This window comes from Heliangelus exortis, chromosome 9 (assembly GCF_036169615.1).
Source record: "Heliangelus exortis chromosome 9, bHelExo1.hap1, whole genome shotgun sequence".
Lineage (NCBI taxonomy): Eukaryota > Metazoa > Chordata > Aves > Apodiformes > Trochilidae > Heliangelus > Heliangelus exortis.
Window position 1 is genome coordinate 19,058,697 of NC_092430.1, and position 25,348 is coordinate 19,084,044.

Sequence of the window (25,348 nt, forward strand, 5' to 3'; positions counted from 1 at the left end):
CAAATTTAAAATTCCTCCACTAGAAGTATACTTCTTCTTACCACATCAGAAAAATTTAAATGATGCGTATACTTAGATGTAGAATAAACAGACATTGCTATGTAGTGGCATTGGCAAATTTACCACAGCTTCCCCAGGAAAAATTAGAGCTTTCTACTTAACAGAAAAAAGGGACTTTTCACATACCTTAAAAACATTCAGCTACTACATAAAACTTGCACACTAACCCAGGAAAAGATAATCTAGATCTACTGCAGACAGATTGAAAAAGTTCAAGATTAGTAAACACCTAAGAGTCTAATACATCTCTGTTCAACAAACACTGGAGACACCAAGGCTCTGAGTTTAAATAGGACTTGCTTTTTTCATTAGACATAAACTTTCTTCTGAATTGAGCACAAAGGCAGACAGATATTTATATCTGAATAATCTCTATTCCTTATTGTATATTTTAAGTGAAATCACAATGATTTCAATCCAATATTTTCTTCTACGGAAGTACAGTTGCCTTTTCTGTTACGCAGTGAAGTTTCACAGTAAGATGTACGTAAGGGTTTTCAAAGCTGCTTCAGGGAATTAGACAAAAATTTTCATTTCGTTTCCTTTTTGTCACCAATACATAGCTAAAATCTTAGCTATTCTGAAAATCTCAGTGAGCTAGATACATATGCATTGGATGTAAAAGAACTGTCACTCTCACTATCTATTTAAAAGAAAATTTTCAAGCTTAAGTGAAAAAAATAACTGGCTACGTCTTGCTTGTGACATCCCTGATAACTTTAGAAACGTGTTCTTCAAAATTCCATTTTTTTTATCTGAATAGGAACACTCTGAAAAAGCATACTTAGTCAGCTGAAATGAGAGCTGATTGAAACGTGCTGGTTTCAGGAATAAGAAATGGATTTTGCATTGCTCTAATACTGGAACATGCTTAAGGTTGGATTGGTCTGGTCAGTCAAAAGCATCAGGAAGTTTTGTGTAGTTTAACAGTAAGACTTGTGAGCTCAGAGCCAAGAAATCATACCATCTAGCAAATTCCAGGTGCTGGATGTTTTCTGTGCTGCCGAATATAGATACACTGGGTGGGACAGTAATTTGCAATTTAACTGAAGCACCTGCTCATTTAAGGAGATTAAAATTTGTGGTGGTGAAAGAGGAAAAAAAAAGCTGAATCCAAAACCATGCAGGAATCACTTGCAGGATTTAGCTAGGCCTCTTGTGCCAGTTTACAAGTTCAGAATTTTGGATGTACAGAATATTACCAGATTTTTTTTCTATGTGACATTATCTTTGGTGAGCATTGAAAAACATTACCGAGCAATACTACCAGTCCAGAACAAGTGTCCTGATATTTTCTGTGAATCATGACAGATCACGTTTGTTCTTCATATGCAGAGCACAAGGTAGGTCCTGGCCCAAGCATATTAGTTCTATTCAGTTCATTGAGGACCGCAGCCCGTGCACCGCTCTGGTTCTGCAATGGCAAACTTTTTCAGCGCTGCAGGCAGCAGGATGCAGCCGTCTTCCAGCTGCGGCAGCGGTGGGGAAGGGCTGGGAGCGGGGTGCAGCCGACCGCATCTTTGAAGGCAACCATTCCCCGGAATGACCCCGCACCCTGCGCGCCCCCACGCCTAACATGCTGGGAGGTAAAACTCGCGGAAGGCGCTGTGCACCAGATCCAGGTTTTCCTGCGTTCTGGCTCCGGGACACTCCGGTTTTTTTTGTTGGTATGCTTTTTTCCTTTTTTTTTTTTTTTTTTTTTTTTTTTTTAATTGCTGCAGTGGAAGCCGCCAGTGCCTGGCAGAGCAGTGGGTCCGGGGACCACGGTTCCACCGGGCTATCGGGAGTCTCCGCCCGGTGGCCGCCGCGCTCCGCGGGGCTCCGCGCGTTCCCCGGATGCCGAGCGCTCCCTCTGCGGACAGCGGGAGGGAGGGAGGGAAAGAGGGAGGGATGGAGGGAGGAGAGAAGGAAAGAGGGAGGAGGGAAGAGAGGAGGGAGGGAGGCCGGGGCTGCCTGCGGGAGGCGGGGGAGGGCCGCCGGGGCCAGGGCCGGCAGGCCGGAGCGGCGGGCAGCGGGACGAGGCGAGGTGCGGCGGGCGAGGCCCGGCTGCGGGGGAACCCGCTCCGCCCCGCCACGCTCCGCGCCCGGCAGCTCCGCAGCAGCCGCCGCCGCCTGGGTCCGGTCCGGCCCGCCCCCCCCAGCACCCCGCGAGGAGAAGCTCCTTTGCAGTTTGCAGCACCGCATCATAAAGGGAGAGAGGGAGAGGGAAGCAGAAGGGGAAAAGAGAGGAGGGAAAGCAGCCCAGATCACTGGGTTACGGCAAGCAGTAAAGGAGCTTCCAGGACAAACTGAATCTTTAGAAAAAAAAACAAAAAACAAAAACCGCTCTTTCAGGGATAGGCTTTTTTTTTTTTTTTTTCCTTTTACTCGAGTGCACAGGAGAAGTGCCCCCACCCCAGCGTCCACCCAACCTGTCGGCCTGAGGGGCACCTGAACCAGACAAAGCAGAATGTACCAGGGACACATGCAGGTAAGAGGCTGGAAGCAGGCTGGAGAGGAGAAGCCCTTTGAACGGGCTCCACCGAAACGTGATGCTGTGAAGTTTCTGTGGGTTGAGCAGAGGGGAGATGCCACCTTGGCACCGTGCAACAAGTGAACTGGTGCAATAGGATCTTGGCCGAAGGGGACAGCTTGCCCGGGTCTGGCTCTGCTCAAGGGGGAGGACAGAAAAGGGGTTCTATCAACTTTGTAACTAGGTGAAATTTTGTGTATATTTGTGCATTTATTATGCCTGCTTGTTCAAACAGATTGAAGGGAGCGTTCTAGGGCAAACATTTTTTTATGGCATGCTTTAAGTGACACATGTCTCCTGCCATTCTCTTGATGCATCTTTTCCTGTATGTCAAGTGAAGGGCAAACAATAAGGGAAAAGACAGAGCACTTGCTTTGTAAAATCTGCAAAGATTTCTTGCCACACTGGAGCCGTCAATTTGCACGGCGTGTTCTGTTTAAAGGGGATGGATTTCTATGCTTCCCTCCCAACATGGGACGAGGATTAATTTTGATAAGGCTTGGGATGACTTTGTAGAATGAATTCAAACATATGCCTAAGTGGCTTCAACATTTGAGGCAGAAACTGTGCCTCATGATGCTATTGATCCACATCGCCGTGGCAGAAAATGCCTCTCCCTGATAAAAACACAAGTGCCTTGGACCTGATGAGTTTAACCTTGACTCCCACTCTCCTTCACATGGCTCTTCCTTGGAAAGCCAAGTCTATTTTGAAGGAGGAGGAAATGCCAAAGTGGAGTAAAGGTTTACACTTATCTCCCAAATTAATTTTGCTTTTGGTCCCACTCTGGCTCTGTGTTCATTGTCAGGAAGGATCAAGTGTTTTTATCACGTACTGTAGCATTCGCCCTGCATGTAGTGTTTGTTTATAGAGAAACTGCAGTTTTATTAAGAGTAAACTGACCGCTTCTGTTTGGTGTGATTCTGCACAGCATGTAAAAACCTGCTGAATAGTCATCAGGGATGTTAAACTTAAATCAATGTCAGACACAGGGCTGTGTACAATACATGTGAGTTAAGTGAGGACTCTGATTCAGCACTCTGCTTCCCAGAGCTGAATAGCAGTTACTCTTCCATGTTTGTGTTATTATCTGGTCTCGACAATGATAAATGGATGTGTCATAATATTGCTTATGATAGGAGTGCAAACAGGTTTTAACAAGAAACATAATCAATGGAAGAAATATATATATATTACTGTCTGTTTCTGATAAGGTTAAAGTATTCATTGTTTTATGGTGACACAAGAACCATTCTAGAACTAATGACAGTGAATTGGACATTGCCAAATAGGCTTTTATACCCTTAAGGAAGCAGAAGTTCTTTGCTATGAGTAATGCATTGCAATGTTTCAACAAATGTACAACACTTCTTCTTTTAAAAGGAAATGCAATGGAATATTGAGGTGTCTGGCAGCTCTGTAAATTTTAAGTCATTAAAAGATTGAAAAGAAATTTGCAATAGGAAAATCAGGTCCAAATGTACTATTATATTTTGACTATGTCCTCTAAATTTTTTTCTTTCAAAATATTTATTTTTCTAGCCCAAATATAGTCAAATTATAACAAGATTTTCTTTAAAAATTTGCTGAATTAAAAATACCATTTATACTGAGTACCCTTCTCATTGATAAAAATAAAAACCCACCTTCACCAACCAAACTTTTTAATATATTTCTGTCGTAACAGGAAGCATTACTGTTCTTCAGAAAACTATTTTCAGTTAATTACCAATCTAAAATAAAATGGACAATAAAATCATCCAAGTACAGGTGGATTAAGTCAAGCACCTAACTTTGTACCTGGACTCCTAGACAAAAAACAATCCTGTTCTTAAGGACAGTGAGCACTCCCAGAGCTTCCACTTCTTTAAGTGAAACTGGAGTGTTTAGCTGGACCCTACCTGGGTTCTCAAGCATCTAACTTTATACATCCAAATGCAACACCATGTGCCAATATATAATGCCTGGTCTTAGACTTTTTAAAGGCAAAAGCCCTCCTGAAGGTAAATGTGATCAAATATAGGATGTGATTTAGAATGCCAGTCATCACTTCTATTTTTTCCAAGCATTCTCAGATGGAAAAGTAGAACTTGCAAAAATAATTCCTTAGGCCAATTACTTTAAAAGATGTTAAGGGAATCAGTGTTTTACTAATAACCTGCTGCAACTCATTTAATTCTTAGAAGACTTCTGGAAGGTGAGAACATTAACTACTGTAACAATGGAATAAGCATAATTACAGAGACTGAGAATTTACCCATCCTGAATAGGCATCAAGCATTATCAGCTTCAGTGGGCAATTTCTGACCAAGCTCAGTAAATTCTGCAAGTGTAAATGGAATATATTTGTATTTAAGCACTGCTGAAGTCCAGCAAGTACTTTAGTACATCAGGCCATAATATATGTATCTCTTTGTAATTTTTAGCTTATATTACAGACTGTTCAAGGTGTTTTTTTCTTAATGCCAGAAAATCACTTGGTTCATTCCAAAGACATAGGTTCAGAGTTCTCTTTTCTTGTTTTCTAAAGGAATGCTCTCACCACAGAAATGCTAGAAAGGTCCTGAGCCATGTTACTGGTATGTTACTGCTTCAACCTGTATCTTCACACTTCCAGCTACCTTTCATTAGGGCTAGGCTTTTGTGTTACTTGTGCACCACACACTTTCACATAAAATACTAAGGAAATCAAAGTAGCCTTCTGCAGGGCAGGTAGCACAAACAGAAAGTGGACGCAGAGAAGTACAGAGCTTTGAAAGAGCTCTTGTGGCAATCTCACTCTCATAACAACAAGCATTTTATTTAGCTGTGTTTACCAACCTGCTTGGTTTACACAGTAACTGCCTAATATCATTAGGGACTGGCACAGATTATAAGGCATGTAGCTGCCTCCTGAAGCCCAAGCCTTTAAGGTGGGGCTTCTGCAGGTGAGATGCACAGGCTGCTTGCCTACAAACACACAGCTTCAGTTATCTGAGAAGTCCCGTTTGATTCAGTAAACTTAGGCACCAACATTAGGCATCAGGATAAAACCTGGTGGTTCCAGAAGCACACCCTGGGATGACACAGGCATGATACTAAAGAAATGAGTCTAAATTTTAAACTGTACAGGTGACAAAGACAATCTCTCTCTTAGGACAATGTGTGCAACCTGGTGTGTGCTCTTTTCCATTTGAGGAAACAGTAGCAGGCCAGATGGAAGCAGAACATAAGCTGAGTTCATCCCACAGTCGCTGTTCTAAAATGTCTATCGTTTTAAGAACAATAAGATGTTTTAAAGTTTAAGAATATTGTTTATCTGGTACCAGTCTCCCACACTGACTTTAATGAGAGCCCTATATATGGATAGAGGTTAAATTATAATTATAGAATGCATTTTCAGCTGCATTTGGCTTCCTAGGAAATTCAGAATAAATGCTTTCAAAGCTGTTTGCCTTGATGCTGTATATAGTCAGCTTTCTCCAACACAAATGCTTGAAAAGAAGTGTTTTGCCAAATGTCGACATAGGATTTTATGTATGGCAGTGCTATGTTTTGAGATGGCTTAATTTAGACAAAGCAGAAATTTTGACCACACATGGCTATCAGAGTTCCTCTGACATTTTTTCTCAAGAACAGGCTTGTTAGTCACAATGATTTGGCCAAGTTCCAGATCAGACACTAAGTCTCCTAAACTTTTAATTGCCTAGGCAATCAGCTTCATGGCCTTAAGTGTTGTGTTTTCTACTATTAAAAAAATATAACATTCTTCATAATGTTTCATATTTACATGAAATTATCCATAGTAATTACTCACACTTCACTCGTCAAACACATACTTGAATGACTGTAGTAGATCTGCAGAACTGTAACTATGTACACATGAAAACTCCTGCAAGATGAAACCTCAAGGGCTTCATATGTATTACTGGGCCTTGAAAGTGTTGTTAAATATTTTAGAAGTTACAAAAAACATTTTTGCACAGATTTCCCAGCACTTCAGACACAGCTAAATCACTGAGAGAAGTGAAGCAGAACTGTCTCAAGATCAGCTGCAGATTCAAGTCCCATCTTTGTTTATTTAGTAACCTATTAAAAATCCTATAATAATGTTGGTTACAGGGCCACCTAAAATAAGTAAAATCCAAGCTATTAATCAATTATGAATAAAAAAGATTATCTCTCAGCTCCGCATTTAGTACATTAATAAAACAGCCCACAAAGAATACGCACAACATAAAAGTGAATTCAGTGCTAAATTGAATCTTTGTTCAACAATATTAAGATCAAAATAAACTTAATAACTTAAAGCTACAAAACTATAAAACCCTGGGCACATTAGCTGGAATGCTAACTGCTCTCTAGTCGTGTCCATGAATCCCAGTTGAGCTGGAATTCCATTACTATGAACTGATTTTTCATTATTACAGGCCTTTTCTAGAAGTACTCACAATCCTAGAGCAGTGTTTATGGTGGTATATTTTCCACTTAGCTTTGATATTTTCCAGTTACTCACCAGCAGTTTTCAAGTTCTGAACAGAAGATTATGAACTGCTTATAAATGAAACAAGCTTAAAATAATCAACTCACTTTCACTGAAATTCATTCAAAGAAAGTGGGTGATATACTGCTTTTGGCTAACATGCATACTGAAACTACAAATTGTGAATATTTGTAATGCTGGTACAAGAGAATCATTCCTTGAAGCTGTTAGGCAGTTTTACAGGAATCTAGCAGAATGTCCTGCTCACATCTTGGCACACGATGTATTTTTGCTGGATGCAAATTGAGAGGAACTCCGATAATTAAATAAAGATCCATCCCTCTATTCTGAAATTTAAATAATTCAAAACATGGCAAAACAACAATCCCTAGCACTGTCATTTATTTATATAACTATGTTAGTCTAAATCCAGTAGGTAGCTTTCACAAGAGAGGTACTGTTTATTCAAGAAATCTTACTATATTTTTTTATATCTCCCACTATTGTCACAATTTCTAACAGCATGATACAGTTGCTGGTCTTTACACATCTAGAAGCCTCTATTTTACCTTTAGCTTCATATTAAACTTCAGCAAGCCCAACCACCTTTCCTTGAATCCGTTTTGCCCCACCTACATTGTTTACTCAGATTATCCAGCATTTATGTCAACTTTGAGTACCAAGTTACTTTTTTGGTTTTAATCATGTTTTCATATATCCTAGAATGCACCAGCACACCAACCAAAACCAAGGATTGAAGATCAACAGCAAAACACTCAGCTGCATTAAGACCTACAGAGAGAGAGAGAGTCTATTTTGATTACTTAGCTTATACTTTGCAAGTTTAGGCTTATACATTTTTGAAAACTAATTTATTAAATGGGACCCACTGATTATATATGAGACAGAAAAGGCATCCTAGCAGTATGAAAATGGAAGAATGTGGATGAAACTGCTATGCAAAGGAGGAAGCCAAAATGTTGTGAAAAAAGTCCAGATCAGGGTGAAAAATCCAAGGAGGACAAGATACAGGATGGAAAAGATAACCATGTACAGAAATGTCAGAGTTGCCTTTAGAAAATGCAATCTTATAAATATTCATCTGTAGAACATAATTCCCCAATTTTTAATGGTTTCCAAAAGTAAACCGATTTACCAGAAACTTTAAAAAAAAAAAAGTTGCTTGCTGTCTAAGCTGGTTCTGTTTAAGACCATCAATATAGTTTAATTTGCTACTGTTTTTCCAATTACTACAAATGAAAATGGTAAAAAACATTGGGGAATTATTTTGAACTAATCTGACCAGTTTATTTCTTACATACTCAGCTCAGGAATTCTCTACTAGTTGTTTGTATCACAAAATATAAGTTTGCACAATCTATCTCAGAAATAGCTGATATGCAAAACTGAGAGAAGTCATCTTCCAAATCAGGTGTCATGACATGTAAACTAGGAGGTGACTTCCTGTAGTTATGCATTTTCATCATTGTCCAATAATATTACTGACAAAATGCCTGAGGAACATAAAGACCATATCCATCAAATTCTTCTACCAGCTTACAATTATTATGAAAGGTATCATACTTCATTGCTTTCTTCTCAGGCTTTTGAAATTCTGAGTCATTGGTACGTAAGTTTCACTTCCAGTGGTTTATTTGCATATAAACAAATCAAGTAAAAGTCTAAAATACCCAGTTACTGAAACAAATTTTACTGAATGAGAAAACCATGTGACATCAGATTATGTATCCTCATGAACAGAAAGCACAAACCAAAGTTTGTATGTTTAGTCACACATTCTCAGTGTTACTGCAGCTGCTCCTAAGTATTTTTTCATTAAACTTCTACCAGATTAGCATAATAGATACAAGCCCTAAGTGTCATTCCTCCACTTCTCCATGGATTATCAAGACACTCAGCAAGATTTGCCAGTGTTTCTTCTCTCATTGTGTCTTATTGTTCCTTTTCTCCTCCGAGTTCAACAGCTTTCTCAAAATGTTTTGTCTCCCACCACATTTGCACTGCACTTTCATTCATACAGCCAAGTCTGCCCATGTCATGACTGCATGCTACATGGAATGGGGTCTGGGTCACCTCTCAGCAGCTCTTGGTCACAAGGCAAAAATGTTCCACAGAGAAATTCACTGCCACAAATAGAAAGAAGCAGGCTGATAGCTGAAAACTTTTCTGCCAGCACTGCTCACAAGCTAAATCTGGACCAGGAGACAATAGGGGAGCACCAAGAAGAGGAAAGGAGCTGACTTTGAATAAATAACCTCACTTTTTACTTACAGCTACTACAGCACGTTTGTAGGACAGATCAAAATCCATGAACTCTCTCTCACATGATTGTTTTGGCAAGCCCTTGGAAAAAGTAACCACACTACAGTCTTTGTGACTTCCTCAGTGAAATATGGGAACACTCTACTACTTCACGTTCACTTATGTTAGAGCAGTCTGCTCTCTTCCGTAGATATTGAAAGAATTAACTTGCCACTGTTGATTTCATTGCAGTCCCTTAAAATGCCTTTTGTCCTGGTATGGGTGTTGAATATAATGGAAGTTACATGAATACAAATGTCTTTGGACAGCATTTTTCAATTAACATACAAAATAATAGTTATGCCTTTAGAATCTGTCAATATAAATAACAAAAGCACCTGTGATAAGGAAAGTACTAAGTGCAATGGATTCAGACAAGTAAAGTTTCTTGATTACATTAAGAATTTGTTATGAGATACATGAAAGAAATTCAAATACTCTTATCCACTGTCATTTTGAAATGGCAACTTCAGAACTATTTTGACATGCATTTATTTTAGGATCAAATTTTTCTGTGTGTTGTTTTTTTTCATTAGGTCAGTCATTTAGCTTTATAGACTGTTTTTCAAAAGCTGAACAAACAAAATTTACAACTTGCTTTACCAACATTATAGCCTGGTCTGTTTTTACATGAGTGACTGTAAGTGGAAATTATACTGATGTCAATAAGAGAATAATTGGCTTTCAAACCTTTTTCATGTTAATTCACATCTTCCTAATTTCACCAGTCAGGTTCCAAAGTTACAGAGTAGAGACTACGGAATGTCCTGAATAGAGGCAAAAAAGCTGTTGCAAATTCCATTTCCTAATCCAACATTTTCTAATTGGTATTTAAAGCAAGAAAGTTTCAGGAATTTTGACTCACTATTCGTCAAAAGTCAACAGATCTATAATACTTGCCTGCTTATTAAGCCTGGAATAGAGAGGTATGGTTTTCAATAAGTAACACCACATATTACAGCTTAAAAAAATTTAAACAGAAATTTTTGCAGAATTTACTAAAGGGAACTTTCACTCACACTAACAAAGGCATAACCAAATACTACTATAAATAGAAGCTTTTTGAGTATTCTTTAGTATTATGTAAAACTGAGAGAACACATTGCTTTTTGATGTGATGGAAAGCTGTCAGAACTTATTAAAAACCAAGAGAATATCACCTGAGAGGAAGATCTGGAAAAAAAAAAGATCAGTATCTGGTACTTCACACAGAAGAACAGTTTTAAATTATTTATGTAAAGTAGAAGAGTGGCCTTAGTCTTCACCAAGGCCTTGGACACTATTGTCATAGAAGTGATAAATAAAAACAAGCACAGCTTGATACGTGTCTCAAAGTGATAACTTATTTCTGCTGTTATTCACTGAAATTTAATAAGAAAGATGATTTCCCAGTTACAGGCTTCAGTTGTAGATGAGATCTTTCATCTTTTGATATTTGGCATCTAACATTCTGTCCAAGAACTAGCACAGTTTTAAGGTTTTGAAATAGGAATACAAGGAAGAATGACCAGCAGTAGACAATGGGAGGTTAGATGAGAATCCTATTACTTATATTTTGTTAGGTAAAAGAAAGTAGGAATATGATCATGTACAGAGAAAAACATGGCAAAAGAACAGAAGCTCATGAGGAAGTGATATTATTCTCAAAAGTAGAAAATGTTTATATTGCCACTGTACTTACTGCAGGTAGTGTATACAATGTGGCAAGGCATATAAACTTGAAAGGGGTGCATGAGCCTGCCTTAGCATCTGCAGCAAAACAAAGGAAGCTGAATTGTTAGAAAACAGTGGCACACAACATGGAAACAGTGAAAGAGCACTTACCCCTGGAGCACTCACAATAAAAGATTGTGTTATTCAGAAAAGACAAAAAATCAAAGTTGTCAGCTCCATTAGGAGCAAGGATCCCAAGAACATGGGGTACATTTTTGTAATATGCTTCAGAACTAGAATTTTCCATGGTCAAAAACACACAAGGAATGGAGATCAAGTGCTCTTCAAAGGCAGAGGGGAAAAGTACAAGTTGCCTGAAGTAAAGCTTATTTAGAACTTGGAAGTATATTAGAACTGTTCAAAGTTTTTCAGTTACATGATTAAGGGGGGAGAAGTAGAACACCCAAAATGGCATTTGTATTTCTATTATCTATAATCTATTGTATTGTAGATAACCTCATTTATGGTGTGAACTCAGTATTTTTAGGAGAGTCCTGAAATTATTACGAATGTGTGAAGCAGCAGCTCATGCAGAAGTGCACTAAATCATCTCTTCCAAATGGATGATGGAAGTGGTATGTGACACTGAATACTTGGCAGCACATATTTACTAGTCTAGTTATTATTCTGGATATGGTGTCACATGACAATAGAAAATATATCAAGACCTAAGATAAGGTGAACAAAATGATAAGACAACTAAGATCCCAGATACTCACATGGCTACCTGTAATCTGAGGGGTTTTAGAGGACTTACTTTAAGGAAATTAAACAAACAAACATACACAAAAAATGTTCTTTGAATTTATCAAAAAAGATAATGCCAGGGTAGCTTGACAGAATTCTCTGCTATAACAACTGTGTTTTTAGGCAAGGGAGATGTAGCTGATCTATACGGTCTTTGGCAAGCATTTGTTACAGTGCCACAAAAGAAATTATTACTGAAGCTGGAGGAGGGAAGGAATAGGAGAAAATTTATAAAGAGGGCAAGAAAGTCATTCATGTGGAAATGAAAAATAGAGCATTAAAGGAAGGGCTGTCAGACTGAGGAAAGTTTAATAGGTCTGTGCAGATGATTGTTAGAACTGATGTCTGATGCTTCATCCATAAGCCTACTAGAAACAGGAAGATGTTGACTACATTTGTTGATTACTCCATGCTGGGAAACATCATCAGTACTAATGAGTTTCTGGTCACTATACTAAGGGAATCACGTGATCTTCAAAAATAAAAGTATGATTACATTTAACAGTCTATGTTATTCAATTTCAGTAATAAAGGATGTCTACCCTTAGCAATGATTACAAAAAACCCACCAAACTTGCACATGCAAGATGACTATAACTCATCACTATAATATATCCATAAAAAAGACAGATGCTGTTCTAGCTTTAGAAGAGGTTTTTCCAGAATAGTGTGGAAAATATCAGTGACAGCTTACAATGCCACCTGCAGATTTTCAATTGAGATTCTTCCACAAGATCTGGTCAAGAAGAGAGCCATGGAAACAGGTCCAAAACCAATAGACTACCTGTTCTCCTTGACTATCTTAAGAGAAGAGACCAAAGATTTTGGCTTATTTCATTGAACAAAATGACAGCTCAGCAGGAGCATAATCACAGCATGTAACTGCATCAGGGAGATAAACACCAGATACAGAAAAACCTACATTAGCTAAGGACAAAACTGGCAAAGGAACAAATGGATATTAACTGGCTGTGAATAAATTTAGGGTGGAAATTAGAAGAAGGTTTCTGATCATTAGAGCAATCAAGATTTCCAATAGCCTTCCAACTGGAATAGCAGAGGCAGAAAAGCTAATTACTTTAAAGATGAAATGCAATTTCTGAAAGACTTTGAGTGACATGCTGCCTGTGAGAGCAGAACACTGAACCTCAGTAATCTAGCAGCACCCTCCTTGTTTTGAAATTTCTTTGACTTCAGCAGAAACAAACCCTGACTCATGTTCAGTAAGACAAAAATTGTCAACATCAAGAAGTCAAAAAGTCTCCCTATTAAGGCTGTGGAGTGTTTGAATGTCTTCAGAACTTCAGTAGCCTCCTGTGAAGAGAGCCATGCAATAACTGGCAAGTTAGTCTCACTTCTGCTCCTCTTGCCTGGTCCTAGACATCATTTTGACTACTCATGGAGCTGAGCTCTGCAGTTTGAGTACTCTCTCTGCCAGTCTCCCACACTGAACTGATAGTTTTGCTACATATAAAACCTTAGTAATCAGAGGAAACGTATTTCCCCCATACAGCTAAACTCAATCCTAGAAACACTTTTCCTCAGCTTGTATTCATGTTCCTGCAAGAGGCAGTGAGGGCTTGCAATCACCAGCTGTGTTAACATTGTGTAACAGCAAACTTAAATTTATTTTAATCACAGAAGAAGTGTGAATGCACAAGGATCTTAACTAGAACCCATCCAAACCAGTAGGGATATCTTTCCTGAGCTCAGCAGAGCCAAGATACAAGTTTTTCTCCATATTACCACCAGCTCACTTTTCTCTTTTGAGCTCCAAAAGTAAATGCAATGTTAATTATTTAGAGCATATATCCTAAATTAAGACAACTTTGTACTACGTTTTACAGTCTTAGTAAGGAAAAAACCTAACTTACTTTGGACTGTTGTCTTTGAAGGGATCAGAAACCCACATTTTATAGTCAGTCCCATATCCTTCTAGTAGACTGAGCTGGAAGATTATTTATGGTTTAATTCAGGCTCAAAGAACTACTTCAAGATCTGATTGCTGGGGTGCCTGTCCCATTTCAGGTCATGATGGCTGTGATTTGCATCCTTCAATGTATCAAGCAGACAGATGTCCGTGAACACTCCATCACAACTTGATAACATCAGTATAGCCTGACAGCTCTTGGTTGCTAGGAGTTGCTGTGCTGCAGTTTACTAAGAATCACTCTGCTACTCATATTTCAGGAGTCATGCCAGCAAAAAGTTTACAAAGAGGTGAGATCACTGGATAATATCTAAACAAAGATACACAGAAGCATATTGCTAAATTTACTGAGCAAGGCAATAGGATGGTCATTTGATGAGTTCACTGATTTTTCCTGCCAGTACACAAAAAACACTTATTGCCAAAGTGTTTTATAGTTGCCAAAGCCTAACAAAATTTAATTGCCCTTTTCTCAAGTAGTCAAAAATTCCAAGTAAATAACTCAGACTCCTTGAAAAAATGGTACCTTCAGGTTGTTGCATATATATTTTGTGTATTTGATAAGCACCAAGCAAAGTAATTTTACGTGACTTAAAGATAGGAGTATTTTGTACTCCTACTTGGACATAAACTTGCTCATTTGCAGCATGTCTGTCATTTGCAGAATTAGGGAGCAGAAGGATAATGCTACTGAAGTGGCCAGCCAGACAAGATAGACACGGACAAGAAAGACTACATGTATCAAGACAAAGTTTGTCAAATGGATAAAATGTCTGTAAAAAGTGTGCCCACTGAGCAATTGCAACTGGCAGAAGAATTTCAAATAGAAAATACAGGGATAATAGTTTTTCAACTGACTTTTGCACAAATCTTCCAAAGGAAATGAAAGTGCTTGGCTTACACTAACACACAATAAACAGATTTTTTTCAGCTATGAGCTGAATGCCTGTACAGTGGTTTTCATGTATCACTGCCGACAAGACACTCTTTGATTTCTATTCTTGCAAAATCATCAGTTCTAAAAATTAAAATCGTATCTAGCATTTTAACACACAAGAATGTAATTGCTTCAACTGCATAATCTTTTGGACAGAGGTTAGCACAGCATGCAAAAGGAAAACATTTCTATTTAAGTAGAATCTTAGCACTTAGATTTTTCACTATGACATTTATATATAGCATATTCTGGTTTTTGTCCACCCCAACATATTCTATGATTCTATATTTTGTTTTGAAGCAACTGAGATGATGGCTGGATTATCATTCCCACCTCATCTGACAAATACATACCTATTAAAGACCTGCTAATAATTTACACTATACTTCATGCTTGCTAGTAAGAGACAGTTATGCATATGTTGGTTTTGGGTTTGTTTGTTTGTTTGTTTGTTTTTTAATGGTTGGGGGTTTTTTATTTTTTAGAAATTATACTTTTGAAAAGCAATGGACTCGCTGCTTGAGTTCATTTAAGCTTGCCATTTGTTTCCCCCCAAATAATTAACTACTTTTCATAAGGAACAGAAAATATATTACAGACATTAAATTCTCTGCTCTGAGTTAAATTTACAGATTCTCACTAGGTAACAGGAGAAACAGATTTATGAGAATCTAGTGACCATTTGTTTCCCTCCAGTTTTAGTTTTGAGCAGACCATTAGAATTTGTTTTTATGGGCATTAAAATAATTTCTGAAATATGAGAAGCTTCATTTCAAAACCGGGAATTCATTTCAGATTTCTGTCCTACATCCCCTTCTTCTTAATACACATTACTAAGAGAGGATTATGGTCCCACATACTGCAAGATTCATTATAAAAGATGGTGCTCTATGTTCATCTACTCCCCATCCAGTGAAATGCTGAAGTCCTGGTTCCAGTAACACAACTTACAAAGATACCATTAATTTCAGTGCAATCAAGATTTTTTTTAGAATCTTTTACAGTAGGAAGCATTGTTCCTTTCCTCAAAGTAGTTTTAAAAGGCATTCTCTTCATTCTGTGAACACAGAGAAATAACTAGAGTAAAAGTAGCCTGAATTCCACTTTGGCAATTTGTACCCGTTTACTCTCCATTTCTGTGTGGTACATTATCTATTTCGTGCAGAAAAGGTTGAAAGATTGAAATCTCTATTGTACAATTTGACAAGTTTTAAATACTATCTACTCTAAGTAAGGCAGGTTTCATTATTGTTAGATCACTTCCCCTCGTAGAATAGATGAGAAAAGGACTCTATCTGCTCCAGAGTTTTTGTGAAACAGTTATGTATGGACTGGATTTGAAATAGGCACACAGCACTGGGCACACAAATCACACCATGGAAGGGGGGCAGGATCAAGACTCCAGCCACAGGGGGCAAGGTGGAGGAAAATCTCATTCTGAATCAGTTTCAACACCAGAATGGAGCTGGCTGAAAACGTGATGTAACAGATGGCACGGGAACCCCCCTGTGATTTTATCCACTGGTTCTATGAAACTAGAACTCTTTTTTGCATGAGAGTCTAATCCCAAATATGTCTGGCTAATCAACTGCAATGCAATTCATTCAGTGCACTAATTTCATATTTTTTTTATCATTAAAAATCTGTTATAAAAGGTAGTAAAAGGAATACAATAAATGGAACAACACTAAGACGAGTCTTGATTTCCACAAATGAGTTTGCTGCACAGGGCCACACTAGGAAATGATGCAGCCTTCAGAAACAATCCAACATTGCTTTCTAGAAAGTCTTGTTTACCTGTCACTTGCAGTGAAAGATTATTCTTGTTTGTCCATTCTTCACATATAATGCAGAAAAATAACAACGTAGGGCACCTAGTGTTTTTCTAAGGCAAGATGATTTGGTTTCAGGGTGGCTTTCCAAGGCTAATAACACAGTAATTCATAAGAAGACACAGAACAGACTGGTCTCGAGCAATGGAATGCAAAAAAACGTCTACTGTACTGACACATTTTCAGAGTGGCTTTTCAAGACAGAGAGTTGTGAAAAGATAAGAAGTAAAGAAGTCTATTCAAAGCAGCAGAATAATTCTGAGAAAGAACAGGCCATAAAGTGGGTGTACTGTTAGAAACAACAGAGCATACCCACTTGGAGCATGAGAGGGTTCCTAACACAGTAATTAGCATGCATATCAACCTGAAATTTTCTAAGAACATAATGAGATATCACCTCAAAGACTGTCTGATACCTGATAAAGAGTTAAAGTCTTCAGAGGCAGTTTTTAAACAATGAAGATATTTTAGAATCCATAACTAAATACAGAAATTCCAGTGTTCATTGATATTATATAAGATTAAAACCTTTATACTCCCTGGAACACCTCCTTAGCCATGTAGCCCTTGTTTTGTTACAGCATCAAAACCAGACATGAAAGTGGGCCAGCCAGTTAAGACATCTATGAGGGACATAGCCCCAGCCATTAGAGCACTTCTACAGGTGAAGGAATATGCCAAAGGTGTCCTAAATACCAGTGGGGTCACCAGCTGCCTTTCATATTCTGTCCTTACAGAAAGAGATTGCAACTTCATAATTGGTATAAACCTCAGTCAGTCCCATGGGTAGAGTTGGATATAAACATTCAGTTCCACCCTCATTTCTTAAGTCGTACAAGAAAAGAGTTTCAACAAAACCTGCTGTCAAGTACCATAGCTTTTGCTTTAAATAATTTTCAGTTCTGAATGCATTTCTTAGTCACTAAACTATATAAAACTGTAGGCTGCTGCATGTAGAATCCCAGACCAGCTTCTCTAGGGAAGATTACAAACCTCTCAAAAAAAAAATTAGTAGGGAAAGATAGATATTCAGATACCAATTCCTTTGGGATTCTTGTTTTGGAGACGGAAGGAGTCTGGAGTACTATTATCTCCATACACTCTGCTGCCTGTAGAGCTTTTACTACTAATGATCATACCAAAAATTATCCCTAGTGGATCTTAGGCATGCAAAACAGAATAAAATCAGATAAAACTCTAACTGAATGGAGCCGATCACTGCAAGTTTCTGGGCTATGCTCCTCCTCTGACATCTGCAGAGACACTTTTAATTTAAAGGATGGCACAAATGTAATTAGAAGAGAACTTGATGCAAGCAAATAGAAATAACAGGTAAATAACAATGTCATAGATTAATACATAGAAGCCATTTAGCAGTTAAAAAAAGAGAATTTCATTTTCACCAAATGCTGAAATAAAGAATATGCTGAAAACATCCAGAAGCCATTAAGAAACCATCCAGGAATCATTGTAAGAGAAAGCTACAGAGTTTTTAAGAAGGGAGAAAAAAAAAAAAAAAAAAAAAAAAGCAAAGAACAGAGGGCACTGCTGCTGGCTAGGTATTTGTTAATTTTTCATGTGAATTTATTGGATATGTAAGTGATTGAATTAGTAGCACTGACAGGAACCCAGGCACAGTAAAAGCTTCCTGATACTGACACAGCATTGCTCAAGCTGCACAGTCCTGACCATTAGCTATACTGCTGTTGAAGCCCTGAGCCTCTCTCTCAAGCAGAGTCTGCAGAGCTCACTGGAACCAGCCTGACTGAGGTATTGTTTCTGCAATGTGAACTCGCAGGCATCTATAAAAAAGAATAGGATGAGACCACTTTTTTAGATTAATGACCTCATTTGGACTCTGATGCCAGGCTCCAGGGAAGTGCAAGCTAATAACATGCTACCAAAATACTGTAAGGTAAGTTTGGGGGCAAAAATGTTTAGAGGATTTTGTATTTTTTGGTAAAGAGACTGAATGCAAAAGGGAGCCGGGAACAGTGAGCTGGCAGAAGAGATGATGAGTTACAGAAATCAGAATTATTTTCCTCTATTAAAAAAGGGTAATTTGCTGACACTGAGGCTGAACAGGGGATCTGGATCTTCTATAATAGCACCATAAATTTCTTCAGAAGTGTGAAACTTTGAGAAAACTAAGGGAATGTAAATTGCATGTCTACTACTTTAAGCATGAAAGTCTATTGCCAAATATTGCCATCTAAAAGGAACATAGGTATCATGAAGTCCCCTGCTAGGAAGTCCCACAGGGAGGCTCATAACCTTCTGGGAACCCTTTTCTTCTTCACTGCAATGTGTTAATCTTTTGACCATGCTGGTGCTTGGATCAATGTAAAGAATTAGTATACTCAGACAGTAATATTCAGGGAGCAATAGTAACGCAGATGTTCAAAACAGAGATGCAGGGTGTTGTCTGAATTGTGTATGAAAACCTCATAGCCCATAGACACAGATCTAAGAAATACCCCTGTATTTCAGATGCATTATGATTGTGCAGATGAGCCACTCCAGGGAAACATTTCACTGCTGTCTTATAAATTGTATTCCTGTAGTGTCAGATTGTAAAAATTTATAAGAATGTAACAGGACCTTTTTTAAGAGTAAAACTGCTGAATTTAATGGCACGACTAATGGAATAAGATTTTTCTTGGAGTAAGGGAGCTATAAAGGAGCTCCCAGTCACCACTTCCTGTTTACTTGTGGTTTATTCTCTAGAGTGAACATATTTCTTTCACTTGAACCTTCTGTTACAAAAAAAAGATTGCTTTATAGGTTTTTTTCACACCATTCATCCTTATGGGAAGCATTTCTTTGTAAAATGAATCATTTTACATGTAGAATAATGAAAAAATTACAGTTCTCTCATTAGCAGTTTGGTAGAGCCTCATTTAATATGTTGTGTTTTGGTCAGTCTAGACAGTCTGCTCTAAAAATTCATTTAGATATAATTTTTAATCATTTGAACAATTTTAGTCACTCTGTAAATTTATTTTCCTTTTTACTGAAAACTATTGGACTGCTGCAAGCAAAGGTTTTCTTTTTGATAAATTTCCACATGGAAGATCCCAAAGGAGAGAGGAGAAATTACAAAAAAAACCCACCCAAATTTAATTTTAATCCAATTTAAGTCTCATGGTAACACAAAAAATGAAGCTGATCATCAAAAAATTTTAACTAATTAAAGTTTTTACCTATATACAAACAGACAAAACCAGGCAGAAGTCCCCATTGAACCATGTCATTGTGCCAGTGACAAGATTCATGAACTAGGACTGAGATACCCATTACAAACAGGTATACATTGAGATGCACAACTAGCAGTAAAATTAGCAAGTGTTTTTGACAGTTGGACTACATTTGAAATTACAAAACAATTATTTTTAAACACTGGCAGATTTTGAGGCTAGAAGGATCCTTTTATTCTCATCTCATATGGACTGGAACATAGTACAGGCTGATGAGCACCACCACTTATTTGATCTTTAAGATCATAGTTTGAATGAGAACAGCATATACTTTGGAAAAGTGTTTAGTTTAAGTTTAAAGACTTAAAGTGGGCAGAAATCTACTGTCACCTGCTGAAGCTATTGCAGTCCTGATTCTTCAGATTGTTCACGGTATTTCTAGCAAGTATTAGCAACACAGAATACACACAGAATACATCAGAAATTACCTTAAAAAAAGAGATACACAATATTTTTAGAATTCTCAGGTAAGCTAAATTATAATGAGAAGGTTTTAAATTATATAAATAGGCACAGTGTACCTAGCTCAGTCAGGACTTGAGTAAATAAGGACATGAAATAATCAGTTAAAAGTCTGTCTCCTTGTTCCAAACACAGCATTTCAATCAACTTACAGTGGACAAAAGTGGCAGTTGGAGGAATAACCCTCAAGGCAGCATCAGCCCCTTGCTATATATGGCATAAAGTGATCAACTTTAAGAAAACAGCTGGGTCAAGACATAGGGAGGATACCTTGTGGACTGATAATAAAAATCTATTAGCATTTAAATGTTAGAGGAGTGTGTATACCTATATATTATAGTAAGGAAAATGTATTCGACCTGCTCTGAACTAGTTTAATCATACATCTATTTCAGAATTTTCTCAAAAAGTTCCTGGCAACAAGACTATATTTACAGTTTAGTCAACAGAATAGTGAGTGACAGTCTCTAAACCAGAAAATAAATCACAGTAAAAATAATCTGGAAAAGCCACAAATAATGAACTCTCTTATATGTAGAAAGGAAACAAGATTATTCAATCACTTGTGAAAAATGGAAGAAACCTTTTTACCTATGTGTAGAATGAAAGCAAAAGACAGAGGTTTGAACTTGTCACTAAAAGAACTAGGTTACCATAGGTCCTAATTTGGGAAGAAGAATATTCAATATTTAAAGATATTAAACAAGGCCATTGTCAAAGAAGATCATCTCATTAAGAGAATGCTAGAAGCAAAGAAAAGACCAAGAAAAAGCTGAAAGGGAAAATTGCATTCTGCTGGTAAATAAAGATAATAGTAAACCACAAGTCAGAATGGAAAATGCTATTCTCTACTTGCACACTACTACTAACCTCATTTTCCTATTGACTGGAAAGAAAAAATATTGCATTCATTACCACCCCTCCCACTGCTTACTTAGCCAATATTACCAGCACTAACACCACACTGTTCCATGCTATTCAGATACATTCAGTGGATTAATTTCTGTCCTTCTAACTGCATGAAGACACTAATATCCTGTATTAATTACCTTCTCCTCATCTATCAAAACAAATAGTAGTAATCTCTGTGCAACTAATACCAAAACTGATTTGGAAATTTACTGGGTACAAATGGGACAGCAATGGAATCACCTTCCGCACAAAAGACACTGCTGACTGTTTGAAGATTTACCTGAACTACTCAGTCAGGAAATACCAAATTATAGATCACATATATTGAACAATATGATAATTTAGTTTCCTTTACAGGAGTCATTTAATAACAGTAATTCAAAATACTTCAGCCATATATATATTTATTGCTAGTTTAGGACTGCAGGGATGTTTTTGCTGTTCCCTCATGACAATACAAAAGCAAAAAAATCCCTCTGTAGGGACTCAGCAGTTGAATCAATTTGCTTATGAAGTAAATCCTACTTGTTTTCTAAATAAAAGACCTCAGCAGACCTTGGGTAGTGTAATGAATCTCTACCTGGATGCTGTCAGCCTTATGTTGCCACAGCAGCTCCTTATCTTGAATTTCTAACATTTTGTCCATTTTTTTTTTTTCTTTTTTCCCCTCCCAAGTGCTTTAATTGTATTTATCCAGCAGCATCAAATTGGTACTTAATAATTCACTGACAAGGTTATGTACCTGTACTTTTCCCTTGCAGCTGTATTTACTCTAAACGAAGCTGTTCACATAAGTCTTAATCAAGACACATCGTTCTTCCATGCTGTGTGCAAATCTGCTTGGATCCCTTTACCTGAGAACACCATCAGGGAAGCCCCAGACTTTGGATTGACAGGAAGCTGAACATGAGCCAGCAGTGTGCCTGGGTGGCCAGGAAGGCCAATGGCATCCTGGCCTGGAACAGGGTGGCCAACAGGTCCAGAGAAGGGATTCTTCCCCTGTACTCAGTGATGGTGAGGCCACACCTCGAGTCCTGTGTCCAGTTCTGGGCCCCTCAGTTCAGGAAGGAGATTGAGGTGCTGGAGCAGGTCCAGAGAAGGGCAACTGGGCTCGTGAAGGGACTCCAGCACAAGTCCTGTGACGAAGGGCAGAGGGAGCTGGGGGGTGTTCAGTCTGGAAAAGAGGAGGCTCAGGGGAGACCTCATCACTCTCTACAGCTCCCTGACAGGAGGTTGGAGCCAGGGGGAGGTCGGTCTCTTCTCCCAGGCAGCTCTCAGTAAAACAAGAGGGCATAGACTTAAGCTCTGCCAGGGGAGGTTTAGGTTGGATACTATGAAGAAATTCTTTACAGAGAGGAAAATAGTAGATTTCTTGCCCAGGAAAACGGTAGATTCTCCATCCCTGGAGGTTTTTAAGAAGAGACTGAACGTGGCACTCAGTGCCATGGTCTGGACTTGACGATCTCAAAGGTCCTTTCCAACCCGGTTGATTCTATAATTCTAAGATGAGCAGGCCAACCCCATTTTACTGTGATGGGGCATCAGTGTCACATTCAGATAATTTAAATATAACCTGGGTTCCGAGTGGTGGTGTCGAAAGACATGGGGGTTTCTTCAGCGCCTGCCCAGTCATTGAAGGAACTCCTGACAGACCCGGCCTCCATCTCCCCTCTCACGCAGCCTTTGCCGCCGTTTTTTAAAATGGCTCCAGAGAGGCGCCGTGGCTGCCTCTGATTGGTCCGGAGGGGCCAGGCACTCCCCTGATTGGCTCCGCTGTTGCCGGGGAGCAGCTGAAAGGGGCACAGGGTGTCTCTCAGCCACCTCCCACAAGTTACACCCCACCTGTGGAGATGGACACTTCACTTCTGTAAGGACAGCTCTAACATTTTAACCAATACCCAGCATGGGTGTAACTCCTTGTCCCTGTCATTGTCATTGTTTAGAGCTGGGGGCTTTCATGGCGAGCAGTTCTGAGTTGCTCCGCCACACAGAGAGCAGTGTTTGTGTCAGCTGGAAATGCCTGGGGAAGGACACCTCTTTCTTTCAGAAAGCTTACTTTATTACAATTAGGGTTTAAATTACAATTAAAACTATTGGAATTACTAAAAGATAAAACTATTAAAAGCTTTACCAATAACTACAATTACTACTGCTAAGAGTCTTGCTTAACTGAGACCTATCTCCTGAATACCACCCATCTGTATTATTTACAAAAGGTTTTCACAACCCAGCACATCACGTCAAACCAGAGTTTTCACAGAAAGTGAATGCGATGCATTCATACCACAGACAGCTTCTGAGGGACTTGGACTCCCCCATATGTCAGACTTGCTGGATCCTGCAGTTCTGCCCCATTAACCTCCACTTTAACTCCATTAAAGCTAAGCTCATATGGTGCATGAGAGCAAACAAGCTGCTGTAGTACTTTGGGGGAAAAAAGATCACTTTAGTGAATAATGATATGCATTACTTTAATTACTTTTACTCCCCTTTTGCTCCATCACCTCCCACAAAAAATATCATTTAAAGCACTTTGTGCATGAGGAGTATGAGCTGAATTTAATTCAGTGCCTAAGCATCACCAATACATCAAAGAGCGACAATACAGCAGAAAGAAACAACAGCAGCTCCAAGAAAATAGCTTGAACATCTTGCCCTGAGACAGAATATTTTGATTTCAAATATTTTATGCTCAAAAACCAAAAAAACAATATAATAGGCAGATGCCAAAACTAAGCCATTTTTTAAAACCTATAACCACTTAACAGTAAGCTCTTTCTGCCAGTGTGCAGCTGTGGGAACTTTCTGGTAGTCATCAATCTGCACATCCAAGCCCATGACAAGAAGCAAGGTTACAACTGCTGCAACTCACGCTGCAGAGGCTGCTCTGTTCTGTAACATTTTATAGAACTTAAAGAAACTATCAGTACGGCAATCCGAAGTACAAGCTTCTTGCACAATTTCTTGCTTTATCTAAAATATAAAATGTATTTAAAAATAAAGTTTTCCTATAAAGCTAGCATTTATAGCCCAATTACTGTGGATAATGGCAGCCTGGTGGGGAATAAAGCTATGGGTGTGAGATTACGAGAGACTTTTTCCAAACAGTGTGCTTTTGAACATACCCAGCTCTGTAGCCATATTTACTTGAAAAAGCTCATTTTAACTCTCAGATGGTAGATTTAAGAATAAACTTCAAAAATAAATAAAAATCTGATTCCACATGAGTTTTAGGTCATTCGTATATAGAAGAAATAAAGAATTGAACTTCTCTAAATAACATCTGTAACATTTGTAATTAGTACTTAGAGCAGAGAAAAGCAGAATTAGAGTAATTTGGTAGGTCACAAGAAGAGGCTACAAAAAAAAATTGATTCTGACTTCCTTCTAGACTTCTAATGAAAAAATATTATGTAATATTGTGAAAATTGGTGCAACTATAACCTCTACATAATAAGAGCAGTCTTGTCTCCAGAAAAAAAAAAAAATCAATGTCTGTCTTCATTAGATCTAATCACTAAGGCTAAAATTCTAAATTCATTTTGGCAAAACAAGATTTTATCTTGTTGTGGTTTTATATATGTAACCAGAAAATAAAGTATTTGGATCACATTAATGCAAAGCTGCCAGTAAATACCACTACCATCTCCGAAGTAATTTTTAAAATTCTTGCTTTGCGTTTATGGACTTCGATATTTCCTTATTAAACCCCCCTCTTGAATAAGAGATACAGTACCAGGCTGGAAATCATCCCATACACATCAGAGTTAGCAAAGCACCAGTTAACATTTCACACCAATATTTATTATTACATTGCCAGCCCTGCACGTACCAAAGATCTTTCATTAGGATTCCACAGTGCTTGTAAAGTGCCAGCACTCTGGTGGATATTACTGAACACTTGGTTCACTGTGACCATTAAATACAGAGCCTGTTTTGTGACTTTCTCTGTGCCTCAGTTTCTCTCTTTATAAAAATACTTCAGGGACAATACCAGGCTACCTTACAGCTATCTGTCACATGGTTAAATTCACTGATGCCTGCCAAGTTCCTCTTGGAACCTCTTTATCCTCAGATAAAATTAGAAGTGAAACAGGGAAGTGGTGCTGGAATAAATGTGGGCAAATAAGGTGTTTTAAAATAGGGAAGAAAACATACTTGCTCCCCAAAATGCACAGAGGAGGGAAGGGACCTATCTTCTG

At 38.3% G+C, this 25,348-nt stretch overlaps 1 protein-coding gene across 3 annotated transcripts in view; it reads left to right on the top strand.

The window, feature by feature from the left end:
- The first annotated feature begins 2,260 nt into the window (after positions 1-2,260).
- Positions 2,261-25,348, top strand: part of PEX5L (peroxisomal biogenesis factor 5 like) — a 99,797-nt gene continuing 76,709 nt past the window's right edge. For 2 of the 3 annotated variants that reach the window (XM_071752601.1, XM_071752603.1), the window contains exon 1: positions 2,424-2,530. In XM_071752601.1, coding sequence (XP_071608702.1) covers positions 2,510-2,530 — 21 coding nt within the window. In that variant the 5' untranslated portion in view covers positions 2,424-2,509. Of the gene's footprint in view, positions 2,531-25,348 lie in introns of all 3 variants that reach the window. The other variant, XM_071752600.1, reaches the window with a different exon arrangement.